The 24645-nt window shown below is 52.8% G+C and overlaps 7 protein-coding genes across 7 annotated transcripts; 3 read left to right on the forward strand and 4 right to left on the reverse strand.

Moving 5' to 3' along the window:
* Positions 1-1821: 1821 nt before the first annotated feature.
* Positions 1822-2989, reverse strand: LAESUDRAFT_683704 (S-adenosyl-L-methionine-dependent methyltransferase). The gene is made up of 4 exons (XM_040905833.1): positions 2878-2989; positions 2604-2828; positions 2346-2536; positions 1822-2281 (listed from the first exon to the last, which is right to left on the reverse strand). The coding sequence occupies exons 1-4, from the start codon at positions 2900-2902 to the stop codon at positions 1967-1969; spliced, it is 756 nt and encodes a 251-aa protein (XP_040761258.1). The 5' UTR covers positions 2903-2989; the 3' UTR covers positions 1822-1966.
* An 822-nt stretch (positions 2990-3811) lies between these two features.
* LAESUDRAFT_729107 (uncharacterized protein) lies at positions 3812-4406 on the forward strand. Its single transcript, XM_040909573.1, has 4 exons — positions 3812-3873; positions 3933-4167; positions 4228-4275; positions 4334-4406. The coding sequence occupies exon 2, from the start codon at positions 3939-3941 to the stop codon at positions 4155-4157; it is 219 nt and encodes a 72-aa protein (XP_040761259.1). The 5' UTR covers positions 3812-3873; positions 3933-3938; the 3' UTR covers positions 4158-4167; positions 4228-4275; positions 4334-4406.
* A 2327-nt stretch (positions 4407-6733) lies between these two features.
* LAESUDRAFT_729108 (uncharacterized protein) lies at positions 6734-9550 on the forward strand. The gene is made up of 10 exons (XM_040909574.1): positions 6734-7178; positions 7244-7314; positions 7368-7411; positions 7463-7539; positions 7603-7906; positions 8023-8081; positions 8153-8216; positions 8340-8556; positions 8621-8725; positions 8782-9550. Exons 1-10 carry the CDS (start codon positions 7151-7153, stop codon positions 9055-9057), a joined length of 1245 nt encoding a protein of 414 aa, XP_040761260.1. The 5' UTR covers positions 6734-7150; the 3' UTR covers positions 9058-9550.
* Positions 9551-9610: 60 nt separating this feature from the next.
* LAESUDRAFT_814616 (uncharacterized protein) lies at positions 9611-9974 on the reverse strand (the record flags this gene model as incomplete). The annotated part of the gene is made up of 2 exons (XM_040914608.1): positions 9611-9895; positions 9948-9974. The coding sequence occupies 2 exons, from the start codon at positions 9972-9974 to the stop codon at positions 9635-9637; spliced, it is 288 nt and encodes a 95-aa protein (XP_040761261.1). The 3' UTR covers positions 9611-9634.
* A 58-nt stretch (positions 9975-10032) lies between these two features.
* LAESUDRAFT_814617 (uncharacterized protein) lies at positions 10033-11157 on the reverse strand. Its single transcript, XM_040914609.1, has 3 exons — positions 10302-11157; positions 10164-10226; positions 10033-10104 (listed from the first exon to the last, which is right to left on the reverse strand). Exon 1 carries the CDS (start codon positions 11142-11144, stop codon positions 10440-10442), a length of 705 nt encoding a protein of 234 aa, XP_040761262.1. The 5' UTR covers positions 11145-11157; the 3' UTR covers positions 10033-10104; positions 10164-10226; positions 10302-10439.
* Positions 11158-13520: 2363 nt separating this feature from the next.
* On the reverse strand, positions 13521-19722 carry LAESUDRAFT_683710 (Sec7-domain-containing protein). The gene is made up of 19 exons (XM_040905834.1): positions 19119-19722; positions 18705-19064; positions 18419-18655; positions 17754-18361; positions 17589-17705; positions 17510-17530; positions 17180-17458; positions 17003-17120; positions 16864-16949; positions 16734-16811; positions 16563-16677; positions 16094-16503; positions 15738-16033; positions 15468-15689; positions 15299-15416; positions 14876-15249; positions 14722-14825; positions 14282-14670; positions 13521-14229 (listed from the first exon to the last, which is right to left on the reverse strand). Exons 1-19 carry the CDS (start codon positions 19396-19398, stop codon positions 13969-13971), a joined length of 4473 nt encoding a protein of 1490 aa, XP_040761263.1. The 5' UTR covers positions 19399-19722; the 3' UTR covers positions 13521-13968.
* A 1355-nt stretch (positions 19723-21077) lies between these two features.
* LAESUDRAFT_729111 (WD40 repeat-like protein) lies at positions 21078-24554 on the forward strand. The gene is made up of 9 exons (XM_040909575.1): positions 21078-21611; positions 21672-21775; positions 21828-21973; positions 22029-22233; positions 22288-22965; positions 23031-23150; positions 23237-23760; positions 23820-23927; positions 23990-24554. Exons 1-9 carry the CDS (start codon positions 21288-21290, stop codon positions 24253-24255), a joined length of 2475 nt encoding a protein of 824 aa, XP_040761264.1. The 5' UTR covers positions 21078-21287; the 3' UTR covers positions 24256-24554.
* Positions 24555-24645: the final 91 nt, after the last annotated feature.

A 24645-nucleotide genomic window follows, 5' to 3' on the forward strand; every position in this document is an offset into this window, starting at 1 on the left:
ATGATGCGCAACAGATTTTGCCTTCATATCAAGTTATGTGCCAGATATGCGAAAACACTTCAGCAAGTGTGCAGCGCACGCATAACGGGAGTTGGGCGGTTTTCCATCAACACTGTAAACGATAGATATTCACGCACCAACGGGTCATGACAGTTACGTATGTATGTGTCGAGCGCATTTGCATGCGAATGAGGCCGAGTGTTGCACTATGTCTGCGTTGCATAGCGATATTTTCTTTCAGTAATTGGTGAAAAACCAACTGATGCTATCTAACGGTTTCAGTAGCTCTTCGACATGTCCAAGTATATGAATTGCATCGCCACTCACAGCACTGCGCAGCAGCAGCCGATATCCCTGCATGCGCGCTTGCGAGACAGCGATTCCTCCCTCGCAACGTGGTAAAGCTTCGACCTTCTACTTTATTGTCACGATTTCTTAGATATCGCTGCGATATCTGGACAATCCTCAGCTTGATCGTACAAGTGATCGGCGTAGAGGGCGGCATCGAGCCTGCATCACAAGCGACGGGAAGGAGAGTGTCGACTCAGCCTGATCCATTCCAGTCCAGCTTAAGAATGAGAAAAAAAGTTACCCGGCATTGGGGCTGGATAGAAGCCCGATAGATATCCGCGCTATCGTCGCGCGGGTGAGAAAATATGAGGTATGAGACACCTTCCATGAATTGTATCAGTATATACGCAAATGACACGTTTGTACGGAACTAACCCGTGGTCAGGTGTTCTTTCACTAGGCTGGGCGTAGGATACGAAACGGGCATATTAAAGACGTCCTGTGAAGGCTTCACGACTCGTTTCAGCACGTCTTGTGGCAGTTCAGAGGGAAATCTCACGAAGTACCAGGGTGGAGCCTGTAACGTTGTCACACATAAAGAAACAAGGGGTTTGCACTAGGACGCGTGCGCTCATCGATGGCGGTAGAAATTCGGCTTCGAAAAGATGTCCAGCGTAGCTTGCAATCTGTAACCCCGGTGACTGACAAGGAGCGACATTGTTGCAGCCGAATATGCACAGGTTCAGATTGAGCATTCAGAAAGCTAGTACCGATACTATTGATAAGATGGATATAAGGTTCTACGTGAGTTGGGGAGTCAATGATGCGGAATTGCAGAAACTTCGAGAACGCGTTCGGGACAAGAACTCAAAGAAAACAAAGCTATTAGCGGCAATTTCACGAGCTTTAAAGCAAGAAAAATGTCAGCAACTCATCATTTGACAAGCTTGCCCCTCATTCATTGGGCACAAAGCATGTTATGCTTGACAACACTTCGACCAATTTAGCGTTCATCGACATCATGTCCTCAAGACCTTCGGAGCGCATTTGGTCCCTGTCAATTCAGATCGCTGGCAAGCGATAGTTGTATTGTAGCCAATCTTTGCGACAGATACCTTCTAGCGTTCGTTCAAACTCGTCCTTGAGCGTGATGCATGAAGACCAGCGCGAGAACCTCGAGGCTAGAAACGGAGCAGTGGACGGTCAAATGCTCCTCTACTCCAAGCTCAGAAGTCCAAGGGGTAGCAGCAGATGAGACTCGGAAGATGTAGTGCGCAGAGCAGAAAGATTCTGATATGATTTTTGGGACTCTCGGACTTGTCAGCCTAGATGCTCGTGCCGAAATTGGGCTAGTACCAGACACATCCCACGTGACAGGATTTAAGAAAGTCGGTCCCAAAAACGTTTAAAACGTTGCCACGGAAACAAGTACTGTGTGCGCATCATCAATCAAATTTGGTAGTTCGGTGACCTCCAGACACGTTTCTGCGAGAGTTTATTTTTTTCCACAATACTTCCACTTATTCTTCCATGGAAAAATGATTCTATGCAGGCCGTGTGCGGACTCGAAGTCTCCAACATGAACACCCATGAATGCTCAGTTCGAATGAACTCATCTGTTCTTGTTACGTTCACCTTCTGTAGAAGTACAATATACACGTCGATGTGATTTGGGCTAGTCACTACGCGGTTTCATGCCACTTGCAAGGAAGACGTCGAGCTCATTTCCCCTTAACGTCGCGGAACTAGCATGATCGACATACTTGAAATTCACCAATCCCGCTCCTTCAAAAACGCTACGCATCGTGTCCTCATCAATACCATCCATGCTCGTCACCGTATGGCCGTTCTCGTGCGAAGCGTGTAAGGCGCGCGTAGCTTCGCCCTTCGCAAGATCGGCGACTAGCAGTGATCCTCCAGGCCTCAGGTGAAGCACGAGCGTGCGGGTAATGTCTTCGATGGAAGGAACATGATGGTATGCCATGGCGCACTGAATCGCATTGAGCTCACGTCAGGGCCATAAGCCGGCTGTGCAGAACGATGAACCCACGTACAACAATCACGTCGAACTTCCGCCCGTGCAACTCAGACTCGACACCTTCCAATTCCACACACTCGCCGTGCATCTTCTCTCGGAGATACCCCAACCTCGATGCCCGAGCGTTATACTGAGCGATCATGGCCTCGCTAATGTCGATGCCCACAATCGACTTGGCGTATAGCGCCAGCCCCTGAGAGATCAATCCTATATAGAGCGACACAAGTCTCTCTATTCAATTCCGATGAAAGCAACGTGTCCGAGGATTACATACCTGTCCCACAAGCAAAGTCCATCACAAGCGTGCTCTCGGAGTCAAACACCTCCGGGAACTTGGTATGCATTGCCGCTGACGTCTTTTGCGACAGTTCTACTGCGCCCGGGATCTCGTCATATGTGGATGCCATTTCGTCGAAATGTGCTTTGTTGGCGGCTGTGTGCTCATGACGATGTTCACCGCCATGATGTTGGTGGTGGTGGTGCACATTGTCTGTGTGACCTTCACAGCATTCTGTAGTCTACATCTGCATAAATCATATTTTGCGCACCTTGTTCCTGATACTCATTATCCATTGTGGAGGGGAAATATCGGTTGTATTCTCAACCTGGATGGTTGCGGGAACAGTTCAACAGACTCCGTAGCTACCAGCTCGAGCCCTACATACTAAATCATCCTGGGAGTCGTTTCCGAAGCTGGCTCACGTGGCAGTAGTTCGCATCTGCAGGCGCGCCCACGTGATCATTGCCGAACGCGCTTGTATTCGCGATATGCTGCAAAAATCAGCCGCTGGATCCGAGGATCTGTAAGGTGGACAGTCACTATGTTCTGGCACTGAATTCGGCATGGGCGGCGACAACGTTATGGTCTCTCGTCCGATACGGCATGGCTGCTGATGTATGTCCATTAGATATGTCTCCAGCAGATCTCAATGAGACCCACAACTCAGGCAATGTCGCACAAGAATTTTGCCATCCCTGGCCTCTCCTGCAGTTGGGAAGCTATGAGCTAACCAGCGGCATTATACCGGCTGCCATCTCATGCGTTTCACTGCGAAGCCTGACTGATGACAGTTGGTCGCAACTTTATCGCATTCATTGACTGCCAACCCCGGCTGACTCGGCCGACGGGGTAGGTTATATGAATCAGCCAAGACTACTAGCTCCCCATGTATATGCGAATCCGTACATTTGGTTGCCCATGTTAATGCACTTATAGTGGTCCGCTGCATCGATGGATCCACCTTCGAAGGACCAAAAAGAAACCGTAGGAAGCAAGCTCCAAGAGGCGAAAATATGACTGCTTTTACGTGAGCACCTTTCATATGCGTATATAAACTTTAAGGTAACGTAGACAACTAGTGTCCTTGCGCTCTCCCCATCTCTACTGAACGACCGTGAGGTATGTGTGCACGATTATTGTGGTGGAATGAGACTATTTAAAGGTAATCAGTTCGGATATTGTGCTCACATAGATCGCGCCAGCATCTCGCAACAAATACAGTCGTATGAAGGGCGCATTCCAGTGGCCTACAGCAACTTGTGAAGTAAGTACTTTACTTCAACGTTTACCGTACCTTCTAATCATTGCACTTTGTTCATCAAGCACACCATGGTTGACTGGCGGATGAAGCTGAATAACTACCTGCAAATGACGAAAAGTACAAATGTCTTAAATTGGGAGATAAATCGTGAGGGATCAAGGCGCTCGATGACGTGGACAGCAGTCCTGTACATCGGTCGCGAGGAGTACGGACGAGGAATGGCCGCTGGAAAAGGCGGAGCGATGGAGTTAGCTGCTGAACAAGCGCTTCGGACTCTTCGTAGCTAAGCATCCTACCGTGAGTTCTAGCTGTAATCAACGTTCAACGCTAGTGCTCATGTGACCTCTGAACTTCCAGTTGTTGTGCCGTTCATACAATTGCCGCCAAGGTCCGAGCGGATAAATGGTCAGTCGTGCCGCGGTTCCTGCTACACCCAATTCGCTCATTTTTATCCCCTTCTTAGGATCTGGTGGAACATCAAACTGACTTGTCTTCTGTATTAATCCAAAGAAATTCAATTTTGTTCAAGGGATGCCCATTCACGTTATCGCATTAATTATCGTGCGATTGAGTCCAAATTCGGAGAACCACGGTGGACGCAGGAAGGAGAGAAGGAAGGGCATATGACTGTCTTGCGGTCCAGCACGACGGCTTCTGTGGTTCACTATCTGTCATATGATGAGCACTGATAAGCCAACTGTTACAGAGAGCCGCTCAATCCGTCTCTCGACATCCCACCCATCCTCTTTAAACCCGCCACAGGTAGGTTTCATACATCAACTATTATCGTGTCACCGCGATGCGCAGAGATCCGGGGTCGGCGTGGTGGTCATGCTCACAGTGATCGTCACAGATTCTTAGAGTTATCAGAATTGTATCAGACTGCCCAACTGACCTCACCCTAGCCCTACAACTGAGTTGTACACGTTAGAAGGTGCCAGGATGCGGTCAATATTATTAACAGCGTGCATAGTCCCCATACAGTGAGATGATGGAAAACGGCAACATCTGTAATGAGAGGGCTGCGGGAGCAGCTGAGTCAACGCTTGTATATGCAAGAAGGAGCGCAAGATTCAACCTGAAAAATATCCATGACATGCCATGACATGGACGGCGATGGCGTTGCTGAATTGTTGAATATGGGACGGTTACGAGGTCTAGCAAAGACGAGGCGATTGACATGGCTACGGCCCAAGCACTTCGTATCCTCGGCCTCCAGGGGTGAGCGACGTGAAGCGCATGCATAGCAATCGCCGTTCGTCATGCTCACCTAATGGTATTGTAAGCATGATCGTTAACCTTCTCGCGAGCCATCACAATGTATTGAAAGCTTAATTCTGACAAACCCGAGAAGCAATGTACATTTAACCATCGAGCATCTGCGAATGGTAAAGAGCAGCTGGGAGCTACCCTATTCATATGCTTCTGTGACTTGAGATCAAAAGCTAGGCTGCCTAAGACAAAGTAAACGAAAGGAGACAGATTGGAGGCCCCCCGATTCACAAGGAGTGAGACAGAAGCTTGAGGATGTGGTGGGAGATTACTGCCCGATACATATTCATTTCAAGCCAAGTAAGCAAAGACTGCGCACCTCAACAGGAACACCTGTTCCGCATCCTGTGAACGATGAGGTATGTCATGTAACACAGCCGCGCTCAGCGGGTTTGAAAAAAGGTAGGCGATCAAAACCGCCGAAAACTTGTTACGAGCTCTCGCGAAACTGGTGCGGGACGCCTGCCCACTAATGCACGACACGTTGCAAGGCCAATAACTCCGCGAACTAGGACCCACATACCACGATCCTAGGATCAAACATGGCGAACGCAGTGCTTGCGCGGCAATTGAATCAGACGCGCAGGTAGCAACATCTTTCGCATATTGACGAATGGTAGTAAGTGATGAGTGAGCAGATTGACCATGGGTGTAATGGCGCGATGCGCACCACCAAACCATATGGAATTCAATCAGTCTTTGGGTAGGATCCTCGGATCTAAGAACGTGCGGATCCTGTGATATTGTATGCACGAAGCCATTCTCCAGGAAATTGGCGAGTCTTGACTCGGTGCGCCGCCACCGCCGGCTGCCAGCTTCATGACTCAAGACCAGGACTTCTTGATACCTAGGAGAAGATGCTGATGCTGATGCGTGACTTAGCTGCACTGCCACAGGTCAGCTGAAGATGTCCCAGTTTTACAAACGGTGCAAATTTTCCTAGGAATGTCTCCCCCGCATGGCATTCGCTCCCAAAGCCACTGGTGTTGCATGCGGCGCGTTCGAAATATAAACCTCGCTATAGGTTGAAGGAATCCTAGGACCAAGACAAAGAGATCCGCATGCGGTGCATACAGCAATAAGAGAACATATGATGCGAAAAAAACAGTTGAGCAGAGGCTAGAGTCCGAAGTGAACAACTGGGTGAAGCGTCTCCAGAGAGTGACACAGCAAAGGAGCGGGTCATGGCACTCATTTCCGAGCCTGTGTACTCCGAACAACAGGAGAAGTTGGGTATGAGCTTTGCATGAATACCTATCGGGAACCTTAAGACAGATCCATTCAGTCGAAACACGGCACAGTGAAATTTTCACGTATCAGTACCTACTCCGGACACGGCGGTGATGGGTCAGCAGGGACAGGCAACTCCACAGGGATCTGGTCTGCAATATTTTGCGTACATTTCTCGGAAAGCTATCATGAACTGCTACCGACGCCTCAACTGGCGAAGTTGTCCTCAGAAGTGGTCGACAGCAGCATAATAATTTGCTGAACATGACACAGAGCGCATATAGTGAGGCAGAAGGCAGATACAGCGGCGAGAGCGAACGGAACGTAGGGGTTGGCTGAGGGGTAACGGAAGCAGACTGGCGAGCGCTTGCGATGTGAAGACTTGCAGAGAATTTTCAGTCGCCGTCGCCACCGTCGTTGCGGGGACCGCCAGTATATAAGCAATCTCTGCACCCCGGTCCCTTCGCCCATCACTTTTCGCGTTCTTGTCGTCCTCGTCGTCGTCCACCACGCAATCCACAGCCTACGACCGCCATTAACGACTGTTGCCTATTGTGGCTAGCTCATCCTCCGCCCGAGGCCGTTGCCCATCCCTAGATACCGTATCAATTCAAAATCATCTCGTGCACTAGTCTACTTCTTACCTGTGCTTTACACTTTTCATCGTCTGGTCTGTCCGCTCTGTCGTTGACTCTTCCCGCCGTCGCCTATTCTGCCATCCATACGGTTGCCAGGATCTCCTACCCGAGCCTTTGCCCGAGGCTGAGCTTGTTTGCGAATGGCCAAGAAGAACGCAATCATCTTTGGTACTTGTCGCTCCTGCCCTTGCGCTCACACCGCTAATCACGCGTGTTGCGCGCATGGCTCCCAGGTGGTCTCAATACCTGCTCTCGTGCACTCGCAGCGTACCTAGTTCCTCCAGATGGCGACTCTCTCGTTGGGGTGTGCTCTTCGTGTGGGCTCAATGTTTGGAGCATATACTTACCAGCTTGCAGAATCTTTGCATAGTCGATAAATACTCCGTGTCGCCGCCAACAACGTACGCACACTCTTTAAGGATAAACGCTTGGCGCGGCTGACTCGTATCCAGATATCTCGGCGCAGAGTTTACCAAAGTGCTTGCGAAACCCAATGTCACATACAGGCAGGCCAACCTCACTATTCCTTGTGCGTGTTCTCGGCCGCACACGGACCTGGTTTATACGCTCTGGGACTGACTTGCGAACTTAGCGGCCGTCCATGCGTGCTTCGACCCACCCGAGGGCCAGGAACCCTACGCTTACGTGTTTGACCTCACCGGTGAGATCCAATGGGATCGTCCCGAGGCGGTGCAGATTAACAATACGTTGCGCGTTGCGCGTCACATTGGCACCGAGGCTGCCCGCCGCGGCGTTGCCGCGTACGTGCGCATGATGCTCCCGTTCTACGAATGCAAGGAGAAGGGTACGCATGACGAAAAGGAGGACGTGAAGCCGGATGGTGTGCTTGGGACGTGGTGGCACGAGACGCTCAGAACGCTTGGTGCGATTGACGGGTGAGTGGTCTGTGGTGCGGGCAGTGGCGCTTGGCCAGTGTGCTGGAGGCGGAGAGGAGAGCACTGAAACTGACGTGCCTGCATATATGCGCGTTGTCGCTGTATTTAATGAACAGGCTGAACCTGGTGATCGTTCGAAAAGCACTCGTGTATGGCCCATACATCGACTATGGACGTGGGTACTCCGCATTTCCGTTTCAGTGTGTGTGCGCTGATTTCGTGTGCAACCTTCTTGTTTTGTGACAGCGATCATGACATATATCACGATGGGCGCTGTGTATGGCTATCTGAAACAGCCCCTCAAAGCTCTGTAAGTCCGCCCTCCATCATTCTCCTCGCTACCGATTTCCTCTTATCCTACAACTCTCGTTACGCACCCTTACCACCGCAACGTTATTAATACTCACACATACAATGCGCTCTTTCCATGTAGATGGTCCCCAGGCAAGCATCCGACGCACACTATTCACGCGACGGACGTTGCTGGGGCGTTCTGGGCATGCGCGGAGTGGATGGACCGTGTTGGTGGTCGCAAGGAGGCGGATGCGCTTGCAGGGGAGGAGCTTCCGTTCAAGAACGACAAGAGTAAGGCGGACATTGACGGCGTTATTGCTCCGGATATGAAGGTTGTCGCACCGCTGTTCAATCTGGTCAGTATATGCGAGGGTTTCATGTACGAACGGGAGAGCTGATGGCCCACGCTTTGGTGTCCAGGAGGACGATGGGCAATTGCAAATGGTTGATCTCGGGAACAGGATCGCCTCTGCATTCGGAACGACATTTGAGTTCTTCAATCTTATGACTAATCTTGCGGCAAAGGTCTGTTCCGATCCCTTCACACTTATAGTACGTCCATTAACTTTACGTCCTGGCAGTTCAAGCTGGAAGACGTCGTCGAAGACATTAATGAGGAGCACGTCTCAACATGGACGAAGATGATAACCGAGTCAAACCCCCCTGTGCCCAACACGCACTTCACTGCATATACGGATGTGTACAATCTTCGGCGCCACGTTGTCGCGTTCAATAATGCGAAACTCAAGCGCATTGTCGGTTACGAGATCAAGCGTCCGCAATTCGACGAGAAGGCTGTTCTCGAGCTGGTCGACAAGCTAAAAGCGGAGGGCAGCTGGCCCAACATCGAGTCCTAACTCCAACGTGCGGGACTTGCAGAAAACGGAGCGTGCTTTCTCCCAGATTTGCGGGGCCGCAGCACTCACCGTGACGATTAATCTTAATGAACGGCGACGAAGGATGATGAAGCATGCATGGATCAATAATAACATCAACAATAAGGATATGTCCTGTGTCTCACTACCGTCTGTCTCAATCTCCATCTCTCATTTTCTTTCGTATTTGCAGAGCCTCGGTTGAGCTGCTTCTCTTAATCCCTCACATCCCACTATTGCGTATTTTCTATATGGATGTTCAGCTATTTGCTATTTGCTTCAGTAGTGTATGCCCGTGTCGGATGCTCTCGTTCTGTAATCTGCACTGTAATATCTTCCTCGATCGCCCATGATGGGACTAATGCTATGGGCTGTTGTTCTTCCATTATATCCACATTTGAAATGGCTTTGATCCTGCCGTTTTGCTTCCGTGCGTAGTCAGATTGGTGTACACGATGAAGATCAATGGATTGCAACCAGTATCCATCAAAGGAGACAATGCGGGTATCCATGAATACGCGATGACGCTCGAGAACGATGCGAAGGGATATACGGAGTCCTACGAGGGCACAGGTGATGCGGGCACCGATGCGCCGGCTGATTGCAAGATCTGTGAAAGCGGACGTGTCCGCGGGGATGTGGGCGCGGAGAGTACTTCTATCAGGAATCCTGGTAGGAAACGCTCGATTCTCTCCTGAGTGGCCACCCACAGGGATTTCTGCCGTTCATTTCGCTCGTCAGGCTCCAAAGGCGGTACCAACAGACCTGTGGCGTTCATAACGAGTATGATGTTCTTGAGTGACTCTGGAATGGCTTCATGCTGTAGGACGCGTCAGCGCAGCGAGCTGCGATCGATGGATGTACCAACGTACCAATTGATCTCGCATATCAACAGGCATGAGCTAATCGAAGAGGTCGAGCACTTCGATCCACAACACGCGGATGTCGGCCTGCTGCTCTTCACGTGCCTCCAGATGCATGAATGCTTTGTATAGCAGTGCAGATGCATGCAGACAAGTCTCAGGAAGGCTGAGTGGGTCGCGCATCAGCACTTATGGCCAAAAATACTCACCAATAATGATACAAACCTCACATATATCACAGGCGCAGACTTCGCTGCGCAGCTCCGAGGGACGATTTGACTCTATGATCTGCTTTATCATTCATGTAAGCAAGTCGTGGCATTCAGTACTATCGCAATAGCAGGTGTAGAGAATTCAACGCACGCGGCATCAACCCGAGCCGAGGGGCGAGTGTCAATCGCATGCGTTGAGAACGGATTGGTAAAAGGAAAGGCTATGCTGTAAACGTTCCGTCCAGGGACGCAGTCACTGACGACTGCACGGGAGAAGACATTTCCAGGATCAATTCGAGCCACGTCCCAGCCAATGATGCCACCACGAGTCAACCAGCTTGCGATCATGCCCAGGCTCTATGATACCACCAGGCTCACCGGGCCAGGTGATGTCTTTGATCGTCGGATTGCGCAGCGCGGGATAGCGCACCCACCCAGCAGTCCCCGACCAGTCATAATCGATCACGTTGATCTTCGCCGAACCATTCAACAGGACAACTGGCTTGCCATGGCCGTCGACTTGTAACATGATATTATTTGACCTTAGGTCACCATGCACAACGCTGTTACCCTCCAAAAGCTTGAGTAGACAGTCCAAGGAGCACCGGATGGCGTCTCCAAACGAGCCAGCGAATTCGTGGTGGGAGAATTTGAACAGTGTCACCCAGGAAGAAGAAAGACGCTCCATAACATACGCGGTGGGCGCTCCTTCACGACGTGCACAGCCGTAAAGGGTAGGTGCGAGATTGTTGGACGCCAACAGACGGTGGACATCTTCTCCGTAGGGTTCGTTCACCAGCTTCACGAGCACCGGAATCTGAGAACGCTCCGGCAAAGACAACGTGGCAGCAAAGAACGAGTGCTTGTGATGTTCAAAGGAGAGCTGATATTGGAACGTGAGGTTGCCCTCCGTGATGCCTTCTGACGTGTCATACAACACGCACGATCCATAGATCCGAGGAGTTGAGGCAGGGTATGTTGTAGGTGACGCCATTTGCTTCAGCAAACTGCAAGAAAATTTGAGATGACAACGATAAAGCCGACGCGTGGCACGTACCTTTCGAGGTCGGACATGCTTTTGCATAGTGCGTCAAGTAGCTTGGCAAGGTTCCGCTGTCGTGAGTCTGTAGTATCCTCTAACATGAAGAACGGATCGCCGAGTGGTTCCACGATTACACTCTGACCGTCATGAAAGCCTCCCAATACGAAAAGCAGAGGTCCTGTCAGTCGATCGTGAGATGCCCGTGCTTGGATGTGAACGGTCATCAAAGATACACATACCTAGCATGCACACCAGGAACATTGGTGCGCCCAGCTGCAGGAATCTCGATCCAGACCCGGTTGGCTCGTCGCGTAACGTTTTGATCGCAAGGTCATAATCGCGCGCTATTTGCATGTACACATCGCAATTTCCTGACCCTGGTTCCAGCTTGTCCTCGCGCAAGCAGATTGGTAGACATCCCTCCCCCAGCATCACACGATCCACTAATCCACCATGTGCTTCCGAGCGTGGTTTCAGTTGATATTCCTTTTCCCAGCTCGAGAATAGCTCGGAAATACAATTATCCAATGCCGATGAACGGTCCTTCTCACTTTGATATGGCTCTCCCATCTGGTCGCACAACAATGCAGCAGCACGGACAGCGGGACCAGACAGCTCAGGGAGTGGTTCTTTGATCGCGAGCATGAACCGGCGGAAGATATCGTGCAGTGTGCACAACGGAAGCCCCTTGGCGCCCGCCGGGCGAAGACACAGCAGATGGGATTTCTTGCGTTGTTCATTTGGCCACACCGACGGCTTTGCGAACTCGGAAGGCGATGAGAGAGCGTCCAAGACTTTTTTGTATAAATCGCTGAATTCAGCATATTGAATGTTGTAACTGATTAAAAGCATCTCTACGCCTGGGTCAAGGTTGAGCCAGGCAAAGGAGGGGAAACACTCACCCTTTTCTTTCCCAATGTTATCCGGTATCTTCAGACGGGCACCGAGAAACCCACGCTGTGCCTCGTTCCAGTCCATCTTCCGCTCGAGAGCCAGGTCCACTGCTTGTTGCCACAACAACAAGATATCCTGATTCTGTGCCGGCCACTGATAAGGCCCAACGTCGGAAGGTGATTCCTCTTGTGCTGTGTTTCTCACATGAAAGACTTCTGCGATGTCGATGAGATCCTTCATGAGATCCTCAGGAGAGAGCTGAGACCCGTCAGAGAGATGAAGAGATAACGTCTCTTCGCGCGTGCGCCTCCGGCGTGCAATCTCCTTGGTAAACTGGCCCACCGTCCATGTGCGTGGAATTGGGATGACCAGGCGCGTTGATGGCTGCCCCGCGTGAGTTGTGACTTCGACGCGGATGTGTATCTTGGGCTCTTTAATTATGACCTCTATTGCTTCCGCAGCCTTGGGCAACATATTCTTCACTTCTTTTGCTGCATTCACAGCCTCCTCCATGAAATACGAGTCGCGAGTCTTTGAACGTTTTACAGACGATCCGGAAGCACCATCGTTCGAACGTTTATATGGTATTGAGGCAGACGTGGCTCACAAATTGGTAGACGTGGTCGACACCTTATCTTCGGGTGTTGCTTCGAGCGACGTCGACGGCATGGAGGGGCCACTGTGGAGGGGTGGTTGACCGGAAGGTGCGACGTGGGAAAATCGGCACGTGACTGATATGGGGAAGATCGTCATGTGGCAAGTGGCAAGGCAAAGCCTCTCAAGGCGAGCATAAGTGCACGGCAAGTGAAAGGTATGGTGTTGATGTCGCTACGGGGCGCGTTAGGCTCCAAAGAAGGACAAGACAGAGCTTGATGAGGATGATTTGGCCTTCAAGGAGGAATAGAAGTAGGAGGATGCTACTCTGAAGGCTGCTAAGGATAAAGATACATGGCGGCCTTGCTTAAGCTATGCGCTGTGTTGATATCTTGGAGAGCTGTTGAGGGTAAGCTCGTCAGCAATGGTTTGCTGTTGATGAAGCTCTTGTTTCTCCGGATATGAAGGTTGTCGCACTGCTGTTCAATCTAGTCAGTATACTCGAGGTTTGCGTGTACGAGCGGGCAGGCCTCAGGCCTCATGCACTTCACTGCATATACGGATGTGTACAATCTTCGGCGCCACGTTGTCGCGTTCAATGTCGTAAAACTCAAGCGCATTGTCGGCTACGAGATCAAGCGTCCGCAATTCGACGAGGAGGCTGTTCTCGAGCTGGTCGACAAGCTAAAAGCGGAGGGCAGCTAGCCCAACATCTAGTCCTAATCATCCCAATGTGCGGGACTTGCAGGAATCGTAGCGTGTTTCTCTCTCCAAAATTTGTGGGGCCACAGCACTCACCGTGACGATTAATCCTAATGAGTGGCGATGAAAAATGATGAAGCGTGCATGATCGACTCATCAATAATAACATCAACAATAAGGATACGTCCTGTGTCTCAATGCCGTCTGTCTCAATCTCCGTCTCTGATTTTTCTTTCGTATTTGCAGAGCCTCGGTTGATCAAGCTGCTTCTCTTAATCCCTCACGTCCCACTATTGCCTATTTTCTATTTGGCTGTTCAGCTATTTGCTATTTGCTTCATTGGTGTATGCCCGTGTCGGATGCTCTCGTTCTGTAATCTGCACTGTAATATCTCCCTCGGTCGCCCACGATGGGACTAATGCTATGGGCAGTTGTTCTTCCACCATATCCTTTGATCCTGCTGTTTGCTTCCGTGCGTAGTCAAATTGGTGTACACGATGGGGCCAGTGTCCATCAAATGTGACAATGCGGGTATTCATCAATACGCGATGACACTCGAGAACGATGCGAAGGGATATACGGAGTCCTACGAGGGGACAGGTGATGCGGGCACCGATGCGCCGGCTGATTGCAAGATTTGTGAAAGCGGACGTGTCCGCGGGGATGTGGGTGCGGAGAGTATTTCCATCAAGAATCCTGGCAGGAAACGCTCGACTCTCTCCTGAGTGGCCGCCCACAGGGATTTCTGCCGTTCATTTCGCTCGTCAGGCTCCAAAGGCGGTACCAACAGACCAGTGGCGTTCATAACGAGTATGATGTTCTTGAGTGATTCTGGAATGGCTTCATGCTGTAGGACGCGTCAGCGCAGCGAGTCGAGATCGATGGATGTACCAACGTACCAATTGATCTCGCCTATCAACATGCATGAGCCGATCCAAGAGGTCCAGCACCTCAATCCACAGCACGCGGATGTCGGCCTGTTGCCCTTCACGCGCCTCCAGATGCATGAATGCTTTGCATAGCAGTGCAGATGCACGCAGACGAGTCTCAGGGAGGCTGAGTGGGTCGCGCATCAGCACCTGCGGCTTCAACAGCTCATCTAACAGAGGAAAAATGACCCGATTGAAAAGCTCCTCAACTTGGGTGTGATCAGCGTGGTCGAGCGGGAGATACGGTCCCAAAAGGATGCGCTGCAGGTGTACCAATGCGGAGTGTCTGATCTCGCGCGAAACGTTTGTTGACTGCCGTCCAAGCGATGTGACCAATGGCAGGCAGTAATTCCGCCAAACTGCGAGATAAAAGGTCTCAGATGCGCTTGAAACGAAGCACGCTCCCTTACTTTGGTCGTGCGATATGCCAGGTGTTTCACTGAACTGTGCCCAGAATTTCTTGAGATCGGCCAACACGTCCACGGCCTTCTTGCCCCGATCCACTATCGGTGAGCTACAGTGCACGGTTAAACACGTTCTTGGCTCGAGCTGTTCACAGCTTACTTGGAAGCGTTCAGCGCCTGCGTTCGACGGCCTTGTTGTTGAGCATCAACCGCGATGCTTGCTGCAGTAGCGTACTCATCTAGCACGACTACGAGGCCCTGAAAGTTGTCTGACGTGACACGCTGCTCTGGACCGTCAGCAGCAAGTGCAGTGATGAGCTCGAATGACTGGCGAGAAGCCTCTGAGTGCGGTATTGTCACACGAATGAGAGCAAAGAAGAGATTCCACTCCGTTTGGGAGTGGATGATGTCCTTGTAGTCCTGTACAATCCTTGACAGACCTATCATCACTTGCTCGGCGACAGCGCTCGCCACAGATGCTGGGAGGCTTGCGAGAAGGTCAAAGGAAACGAATACTTGATCTCGGAGCGACGGCTGCAGCTTCGTGAGCACTTCAGACAAACCGATCCATACCAGCACCCACCTTTCCTGCCAATATATAACACAGTCGAAGCAATCCTACGACAGCTCGTTCAATGAGAAGAATCGAGTACTGTGTCGGTGTTGACAGCAGGACAGATATATGTTCGAATAGCACTGGCCTTAAAATGACATCAGAAAACGTAAGCTTCAACGAATTGTTGCGATCGTACCAGATGTCATCAATATATTGCGACGTCTGACACGCAACACTAATCATCGTCTCCAACAGGAATACAGAAGCAGGGTCATATGGCAGCGTGTAGGGTCCTTCAGGCGTGCTCGACCCCGACGGCACGTCATCAGACTCCTGCTTGAGTCGCGCGACGGTGCGTTCATGTGCGAGTGCTTCCAGTGCACGGGTCGCAGATACTAACGCTTCCGAGTCCAACGACCTGAGAAACGCCATCAGATGCATTCGTAGATGTCGCTACTTTGCTCACGTTATCTGACTGTATAGCTCGTCCAGTCTGCACGACGTGATGCAGTCGATCGTGCAGAGGGTGTTCTCTATATCTGCTTCGGTCGCCTCCGGGACCAGCGTCTCCGCACTAGAGCTGTACGGGGTCATCAAGTACGACGACAGCGCTGACAGCAGCCCATCAGATCTCGGTGCCTGTCGCACAGGCTGACTTCGGCGTAGAGGGATCATGGAGACGCCTCCAAGGAAGTCTTCCATCTGCAGCATACGCGTAGGAAGCAGTGAGTGCAGGAATAGCGTCTGAAACATTTCGAATATCTATACAGAGGTAATCGTTAGTGCCGCTTTGGGAAGCAAACCGACCGAACAACAAGTGACCTGCATCCAGCCATCGCGCAAAGCATTGCCATTTCCGTTGACGATGTTGAAGAGTACCACTGCCGCAAGCTGTCCCTTCAGATTTGTCCCAAACTTCACTGACAACGACGAAACCGTGACGGACTGTCCGTCCACCTCAACTGTAGGCCAGTTGGGCACCTGTGATAAGGACACTTCCGAGATAAGGCCAGTCGCCTGAGACAGCTGCACAACGACGTAGTCGAAGACGTCTGCCATTCCGAAGTGTCTCGCAAGCGTCGCACATTGTCGGAATCCGGCGATGGCGCGCTCGATGATGTAGTCATCATCGAAGGTGATGAACGCGTACGCAATGGCTGACACAATGGGCCTCCAGACTGTCTTGAACATGTCCATGTCAAACAGAGATGTATTGCACATCATCAGCTCGCCTAGCATAAAAAATCTGTTAGCTGAACCGGAAACGTCTTCTTGATTATGGGACGTTTACCGGTTTGCCGAGACCGTGTCAATAACTCCTTCCACGCATACTCAAACCCAGCTTGACCGGTATGTTCTTCGGGCATGATAATCTCCCGCTTACGTATGGAGTCATAGATATTTTGCTACACAGTATCAAGGTCAGTGACGCTAGCTGACTACTGGCACTAACAACACACACCAAATATTCCGATGAAAAGTCCGAGCCATCATTCACGCCCTTCAGGTTGCGCTTGTAATCGTCGATCGTCATTCTTTTCTGCAACGAGCCATTTCAGCGGATTTGAAAGACGAAGGCATCGCGAACGTACCGTTATTTGTGGGTTGTGCAGGTCTGTATTGAGCAAGATGATCGAGTACGCCAGTACATAGACGGCATCTTGGGACTTGACCTCAGCTGAAGCCCCACGTGTTAGACACCACACAGTCAGCGAGAATCGCACGGCGTACCTGGTTCTGCCGCGAAGTACACCTCCGCAAAGGTCTCTGTGATCCTGTTGATCTGCTGTGACTCTCCCGGCAGGCGGAAGGTCTCTAACAACTCTCGCATTGCATCGGCCACGGATTTCTGCGAAAATGATTTATTTCATCAGCAGCGGTCTTGATACCAAACACGGGCGCGCTCACATCCTGGAAGTCGAACAGGCTCATGAATGCCTTCAGCACGTCGATGCTCTCCGGCTTGGACAGAAAGTCGCCAAGCAGCCGCTTGTCGATGCGCGCCGAGTTCTTCAGGAACTTCGCGAGGCTGATCGGCCGTGGCTCGGCCGGGTCCGTGTAGATCAGTCGGTTCTCCTCCAAGAACGATAGCCCCGTCTTTGGCTTCGCGTTGAAGCGCGCCATACCCGTCAGCACCAGTTTTTTGCGCGATTTCATTGCCAGCAGTTCTTCCGGGCGCGTGAAGTTCTGTCCGGGCTTGTCAGCACCTCACAGCACTCAGCAATGCGGAGCACATACAGGTGGCCAGGCGTCGCTATTCTGGATAAACTTTGAGCGTGAGATCTTTCGTAGACGACAGAGCGGTTGGAATACCAACACCTTCGGCGCGAGAGGCCATGTGGTTCACGAATGCCAGGATAAGATCTAGACAGAGGTCCTGTGCATTCTGCAGCCGCGCTTCGTGTCCGTTCATTCCTTCGACCGGGTATATGCCCTGGACCAAATAAGGAGTTTTAAAATTGTCTCGAACTCACGGACGTACCTTGGTGGCGAACTCGATCAGTCGTTCAAACATGTTCTCGCAATTCATGTCGCAGTCATAGTTGACGTATAAATCTACCATGAAGCTCGGATGCCGCGAGATCTGGCTTAACGTCTCGAGCAGCAGCTCACGCGTGTCGCCCCGTGCAGGCGCAACCAGCAGCCGCGGCGTCGCCGGCGCCTTCTCCGAGTCCAACTCGGCAGGTGTCGACGGGCGCGGCGACGCCGACGCCGACTTTCTTCCCAGTCCCGAATGTGCCCTTGTAGGCGGCGGCGGAGCGAGTCGGTCGATGGTGAATGCGAGGTAGAGCTCCTGCTGCAGTTTTAGTTTCGGTCGCATCGTCTCGAACATCGTCGCGATCGCGCGCAGCGTCGTCTGCAGCACGAGCTGATTTTCCGACCGTGCGAGCTGGAAGACGAACTTGCAGCCTTGGTCGACGACGAGCGCCGAAAGAGACGGGAACTCGCAGATCCGGCTGCCGGACGACTCGAAGAGGACGTTGAGGATCCGAAGAGCGGTGATTCTGATTGAGTCGGTGTGCATTTGGTCGTTGGGGTCCAGGACATTGATGACGACACGCAACAGCTCAACAATCGACGCGAGGCCATCTGAATGTAATTACCGTGAGCGTTTCTCAGCTGATTTATTGGCTAGTAGGAGCATACATTGTGGTCGTGCAAGCGTCGGACTTGCAGGCCCCACTGCAATCTCTGTGGTATCAGCATCATGGCCACCTTCAGTTAACTTCGATGCCACGTTCATCTTCCCGTCCTGTTCTTCCGCATCATAGCCGTTGTCCGCCAGCTTGGCTTCCTCCTCGGCAGGGTCGAGTACATGCAGTCGCGAACACACCGTCCTCACCAACGCGTGCATTGTTGCCTCCGCTGAGCGCCGTAGGATTTCTAAACCCCTGTGAGGTCAACGCAATCGAAATCACGAGTGGCCGCTTACCGCTAAGGCGCATCTGGCAACACGTTGTCAACACCGTCTCCAGCATCTCGCACACCTCCACGTCTCCGAGCATGTCCCCCACCGGCCCGCACATCGCGTCCTGAATGACGGCCATGATTTTGAGCAGGACGACCTCGTCGCCGGACGAGTCGCTCGTCTCGAACTTGCAGCGCGATATTGCATTGCTGAGTTCGGCGAGTGCAGGCTGTAGCGCGTCGGATGCCGGGTCGATCAGGCCGCATACGAAAAGGCTGTGTAGGGAGGACAGGGCGGTCGAGGTGATGGGCCCGGTGGAGAGCGGCGATCGGATTATTGCAGAGAAGGGCGACAGCAGTGTGGTTAGTGGAAGTAATCGTACATCTGCAACGCCGCCTGTTCAGCCCAGGAGGACGATGGGAATTGGATCGGCCATACCATCTGCGTCCTTTACGACGCGCTTGAGATCCTGGAAGCCCGCCATGAGCTCCTGCTCGGTGGTTCCACGGCGCATCGAGTTGCTCTCTGCATAATGCCTCATGCGCCGTAGTCCAAGGCTGCTTGCGAGCACGGATTCGCGCGTGGTGTGCGAGTGGGTGGAGAGTGCCCAGCGGGAGTTCTTGCGCATCACCGAAGTGACAGAGAGGATCTCGGAGAGAAGGATGTGTTTCATCGACACAGACCCCGTATGGGGCATTCCAAGGTAGGCAGGATTCATCGCAGATGTGGTGCCAGAAGACCAGCGGTGAAAGTCACAACGAGGCCTGAAGTACCAGCCTCCTCAAGACAGAGAGCTATATGTAGTGGAGGGACTCCAGAGTCTTGTGGTCTTTATTACCGAGTGAAAGAGCGAAGATGGTTCTGGCGATCGCTTTCGGTAAATCCACGGTAACTCGTTCAGTCGTACGTGTCACGATCGCGGGCGCATCTACTCCGGCGGGAGACGTTATTCTGCAGTCGTAGCGTATGACGTTGAGGAATCGCCCAGGCTATGGTGGTCGTGGAAGAGTGCTGTTGGATAGGCGAAAGGTGATGCTGCAACTCGTGGTCAAGCATGTCCACGCAAGCTCACGCAAGTCGCATCTATTCGCGGTCTCGTGATCAACCCAACATGCAGACTCTGCATTTGTGGAAAAGCACGCGAAATATTGAAAACTATTTTAAGTTCTGCCTTTTGTGAAACTGAAACCATTGTGTTTCTGCATAGAGTGCTCTCCCAGGCTTGCTGGCAGCTATGCTTCCCCATCATCATGATAGGCCTAGATATCTTCCTCATCACCTCTGCCATGGAGGCCCAACCCATTCTCTCATACTACCACAGAGTCACAGACCCCATGGCGATGCAGCAGGCTTCGCCTAGCATCACAGGAAGTTTTTACAAAAGGATTGCAAGGCAGTCAATCCGTGCAATCAGTGATCATGGAGGACCACGAAGCCTTGATATCCTGGATGGGTTCTCAACTACAAGAAAATATACTTCATGATTCACTCTTGATTGGAAAGCGAAGTATTACCGGCCGCGTTTGACTGGCCACCACACCGGAGTCGTGCGCATCGAAACGTGTGGCAGACTTGTAGCGATATGACTTCGGGTTGAGTAGCTGGCAGTGTCAACCGTAGGATGTTGATCTCCTTGACTCCGTGATGATACACGCTCCGCGACTCAACGTCGTTTCGAATCGCCAGATACGACCCTCTAAAGGCGAGCCCACTCGCACCAGACACCTGGCAATGCCGCAATCTTTGTGACTATACAGACAGAGTTTCATGTGGTACTGAAGAGCGCATCTCCCGAGCCGCCCCCAACTTTGACCCGCGCCATTCTACAGCAAATTCTTAAGGGCGAGACATACTTACCAACATAGTTGTTCCTATAAAACCATACGTTGAACACTTTGAAAGCACTGTTTTCTTGAGGGTTCCCTGCGTCACGGCCTGATACCGTACGCACCAGCACGAACCGCACGGGCCCTGACTTGGCTTGAAGTATGCCATAGTAGCGGCAATTTCACCCAATGGATGTTCAAATGTGTTGGAAGGCGAGTTTTTGGTTGGAGAAACCCCCTGCGAGTGCCTTCCTCCAGCCTTGAGCCATTATGAGCCAGAGCCTCACCATAGCGATCACCGAAGTGCATCGTTTCATGCTGACTCGGCCGTCTGTTTCAACTCTGAAAAAGAAGAAACTTGATGGAGCGTCCGCTCCAGAAAAGTCTGCCCTGATCTCTGTACGTGTTTGCCGACGTGGGGCGTTTGCGCAGGTATTTTGTCACCACCGTGTACTCTGAAGCCTATTTGCACCACTCGTGCAGTCGTTGATGGAAGAAGTGGTCAAGTTTTCTGTCTCCTTACAGCAAATATCAGGCCCAGATCAATTACGTAAATTAGAGACATTGCGAGCCTCGAGGCAGCGGAAGAGTGTCGTGTTCATTTCCGTGTAGTAGCTTTTCTTGCTCGCCGAGTGGTCACTTGTTGCCCTCCCCTCGTTCGTTTCGCCTTACGCCGTAACATTTGGCAACTTCATAAAATCGACAAGTGCGAGCTGAGGGCAAGTGACGGCACGGGAAGAGCGAGGACTCAGGAAGTTGTTTGTACCAAACAGGCGGCGGGATGATCAACGCGACTTCACGAATCAACTGCACTCCCTCCCACCCGCCGCCAACTCAACCTCTCCAGAACACTATCCAGCTCCCCATGCTCGGTCCGCTGGGTCCTCCGCCCAACCGAGGTCCACTCCAGAATCAGCCTCCACAGCAACAGCAGCAGCAGCCGCTCCCTCAACAACAACAGGGCCCTCAGCAGTCCGAGATACCCCCTCCGCCCCAGAGTGGCCAGGACTTCACCCTCTCCAACGTCCTCCACTTCCTGCAGACAGAATGGCGGCGCTACGAGCGCGACCGCAACGAGTGGGAGATTGAGCGTGCAGAAATGCGGGTGCGTCGCAGTTCTTCCTTCGCCGTCCGTGCGCATGCGCTCAGGCGGGCCCGATGTCAGGCACGGATAGCCCTGCTGGAGGGCGAGCGGCGCTCGTTCGACAATGTCAAGCTCGATCTCATGCGCCGTATCAAAATGCTGGAATACGCCCTCCGTGTCGAGCGGTGCGCGCCCTGTCTCCGATGCTTGTCCGCTTCCTGACGTGTCTCCATGCAGCTCGAAACAGCTCGCCCAGCCAACTTCCCAGGCGGTACCGAGCGCGAAACTCGCGACGTTGCAAGCCCACTTGGGCCAGACCTCACAAAAAGATGATGCTTACAGTCATAAGGAGGGAAGCAGCGGCAGTTCGCCTCGCAGCGAAGGTGCGTGTGTCCGCTCGGAATCCGCACGCATACACTGATCGTATCCCCCTTACAGACTCTCCGCTGCCACCAGATCGCATGTCCACTAGCTCAGTCAACGGTGCTGCGGCTGGAGCTCCCTCAAGTAGGACTCAGAACTGGATAGGCAGTGTGTCGTCCATTCCTAATGGTACTGGCCCAGCAGCACTCGGGACGATGGGAAGGCCCCCTCCCGGACGCGATCCGAAGAGCAGAGCGCGAAGTAGGGACTATTTGAAGCAGTGCGTGTTGCATACTTGCTGTGTATCTCATTTCACTGACTCTGTGGCCCCCAGATGTCTACAAGAGGTGTCATATCTAACTTCTCCGCAAGCCGCAAACCCTCTACCTAATCGTCCTCTTCTGAACAACACCACGCTCCCTCTCCAAATGCCCAATGTCCCGTTCGAACAATTGTACAACGGGCGCCCACGGAAGCTCATGCCTGAAGTGGGCAAGGACTTTTCCATATTGAATGGCATCGGAATGGCTACAGGTCCTGCATCTGCTCCGGCTGGCCCGCAGAGCAATCCTATGGAGCGAGCCAACTTGGCGGGTGCCAGCCTGATGGGATCACAACCGGGCGCTCCTACTCCGCTGAGCCAACAAATACAGCAGCAGCAAAGCCAGACCGGACAGCAGTCACAGATGGGGCAGCTGTCTATGCAAGCCGGAGAGAGCAAGGAGAAGGAGGCTGACGGTGAGCCTCAGCAGCTCGCGACTGCAATCTTCCGTCCGGGCGAGGACTGGAGAGAGAAGCTGCGGCTGTCACATGAGGCGGCGGAGCAGGCAAGGGGTGAGCAGTCCGGGTCAACAGGCGTTCCGATCAGCGGGGCTGCATCATGGGAGCGACGGAATCGTGACGAGGATGATGAAGGGAAGGAGGAGGAGCCGGATGTGGAGGACGAGGAGTCGAGTGTGATTGGCGAGGGCGAGGGCGCGAAGGTGTGGAAGGCGAAACGAACGCTGCGGAAGTTAGTTTGAGCTAGTCTCGATCCCGGACGGCCTGTCACGGACACTGTGCTGACATCTCTCATAGTCACCTGGACGCTGTGCGTGCGCTCGCGTTCCACCCTTCCGAGCTGTGCCTTGCCACGGGCGGAGACGACAACACAGTGAAGATCTGGCGGGTCGACGTCACCGGCCTTGCGTCGTCTGCGTGCGTCCCTTCTTGTTCCGGCCTCGCTGTTGTTCGTGATCATCTCACTGATGCGATCACTCATGTTCCGGTTTACTTTGATGTAGCTCGCGGCCCACAACGGAGGTCGAGCCACAGCTCACGCTTCGCGGGCACTCGGCTGCAATAACGCGCCTCGTGCATGCGCCGTCGAAGCAACTGCTTTATTCGGCGTCGCTGGATTCGTCGATCCGGATATGGGCGTTACCGCCCGCATCGCACACGACGTACGCGCCGTATGATGCGACGCGCGCACGGGGCGAGCTCGTCGGGCACACGGACGCGGTGTGGGATCTCGCGCTCGTGCGCGACGAAAGCACGCTGATCAGCTGCGGCGCGGAGGGCGCGGTGAAGGTGTGGGATGTGAGCGGGCCATCGGGCGGTGGATCGTTGAGGCTGACGTGGGGGTATGACGGGTTAGAGGCACAGGGCGAGACACCCAGTACGGGGGAGGCGCCCGGGGCGAGCGCGGTGGAGGCGATCAAGACTGATCTCAAGAAGGTCGCGGTGGCCTACCAGAATGCGGTGGTTAAGATCTTTGACGTTGAGAACGGGAAGGAGCTGATGCGACTGCAGACTGAACCTGCTGAGGGTGCGTGTGATGCAGATCGATAGCCTCGCGTAGAAGACATTAACGTTGGCATTCTATAGAAGGTGTGGTGTCCGCACAAGCGAACAGCATCGTATCGCACCCCACGATGCCGCTGCTCATTACCGGACACGAGGACAAGCACATCCGGATCTTCGACATCTTGACAGGCGAGTTGCCCTCTTTGGCGGCTGCTTTGGGCACGTACTCATATCGCACACCGCTCTCGTAGGACAATGCACGCATTCGATGCTGGCCCACTTGGATGGTGTGACATCGCTGTCGATCGATGCAGCGGGCTTTTCGCTGGTGTCGGGGAGCCATGACTGCTCGGTGCGCTTTTGGGATATCTTGGGCTCCAAGGCATGCGTGCAGGAGATCACGAGCCACCGAGAAAAGGCGCGCGAGGGCGTGCTGGATGTCGAGTTCCACCCGACGCTACCAATCATGGCGAGCGCGGGCGCGGACGGTGTGGTCAAGTTGTATGCTTCGTCGTAATCCGATACCTGTTGTTTCGCCGTTGTCTCTCATTCGCACAGTTTTGTCGTGTTGTTTGCAAGCTCACAATGCATCGTTCAGTCGCGCTCGGGGGAGTTGGCACGCGGTGTTCGTCGCGTTCGGAAGTTTGGTCTGTAATATTCGCTGTCTGATTTATGGTTCCTACATACCCGCTACGGCCTAATGACAACATTTTCCTTCCTCATTCGTTGCATGCAAATGGCTGCGCGCCTGATGGGATGGTCGGGTGACTGCACCGCTGATGGGCAGCTGACGCGTGCGAGTATAATAGCTGCGTATCGGCGTCCCTGCTGCCTGACAATCTCTTCCGATCGCCCTCTTCGCCTTCGTGGCGGAACTCGAGCTCCATCTCACGCAGCGGGAGGTTCA

Source organism: Laetiporus sulphureus, assembly GCF_001632365.1.
Source record: "Laetiporus sulphureus 93-53 unplaced genomic scaffold LAESUscaffold_39, whole genome shotgun sequence".
Lineage (NCBI taxonomy): Eukaryota > Fungi > Basidiomycota > Agaricomycetes > Polyporales > Laetiporaceae > Laetiporus > Laetiporus sulphureus.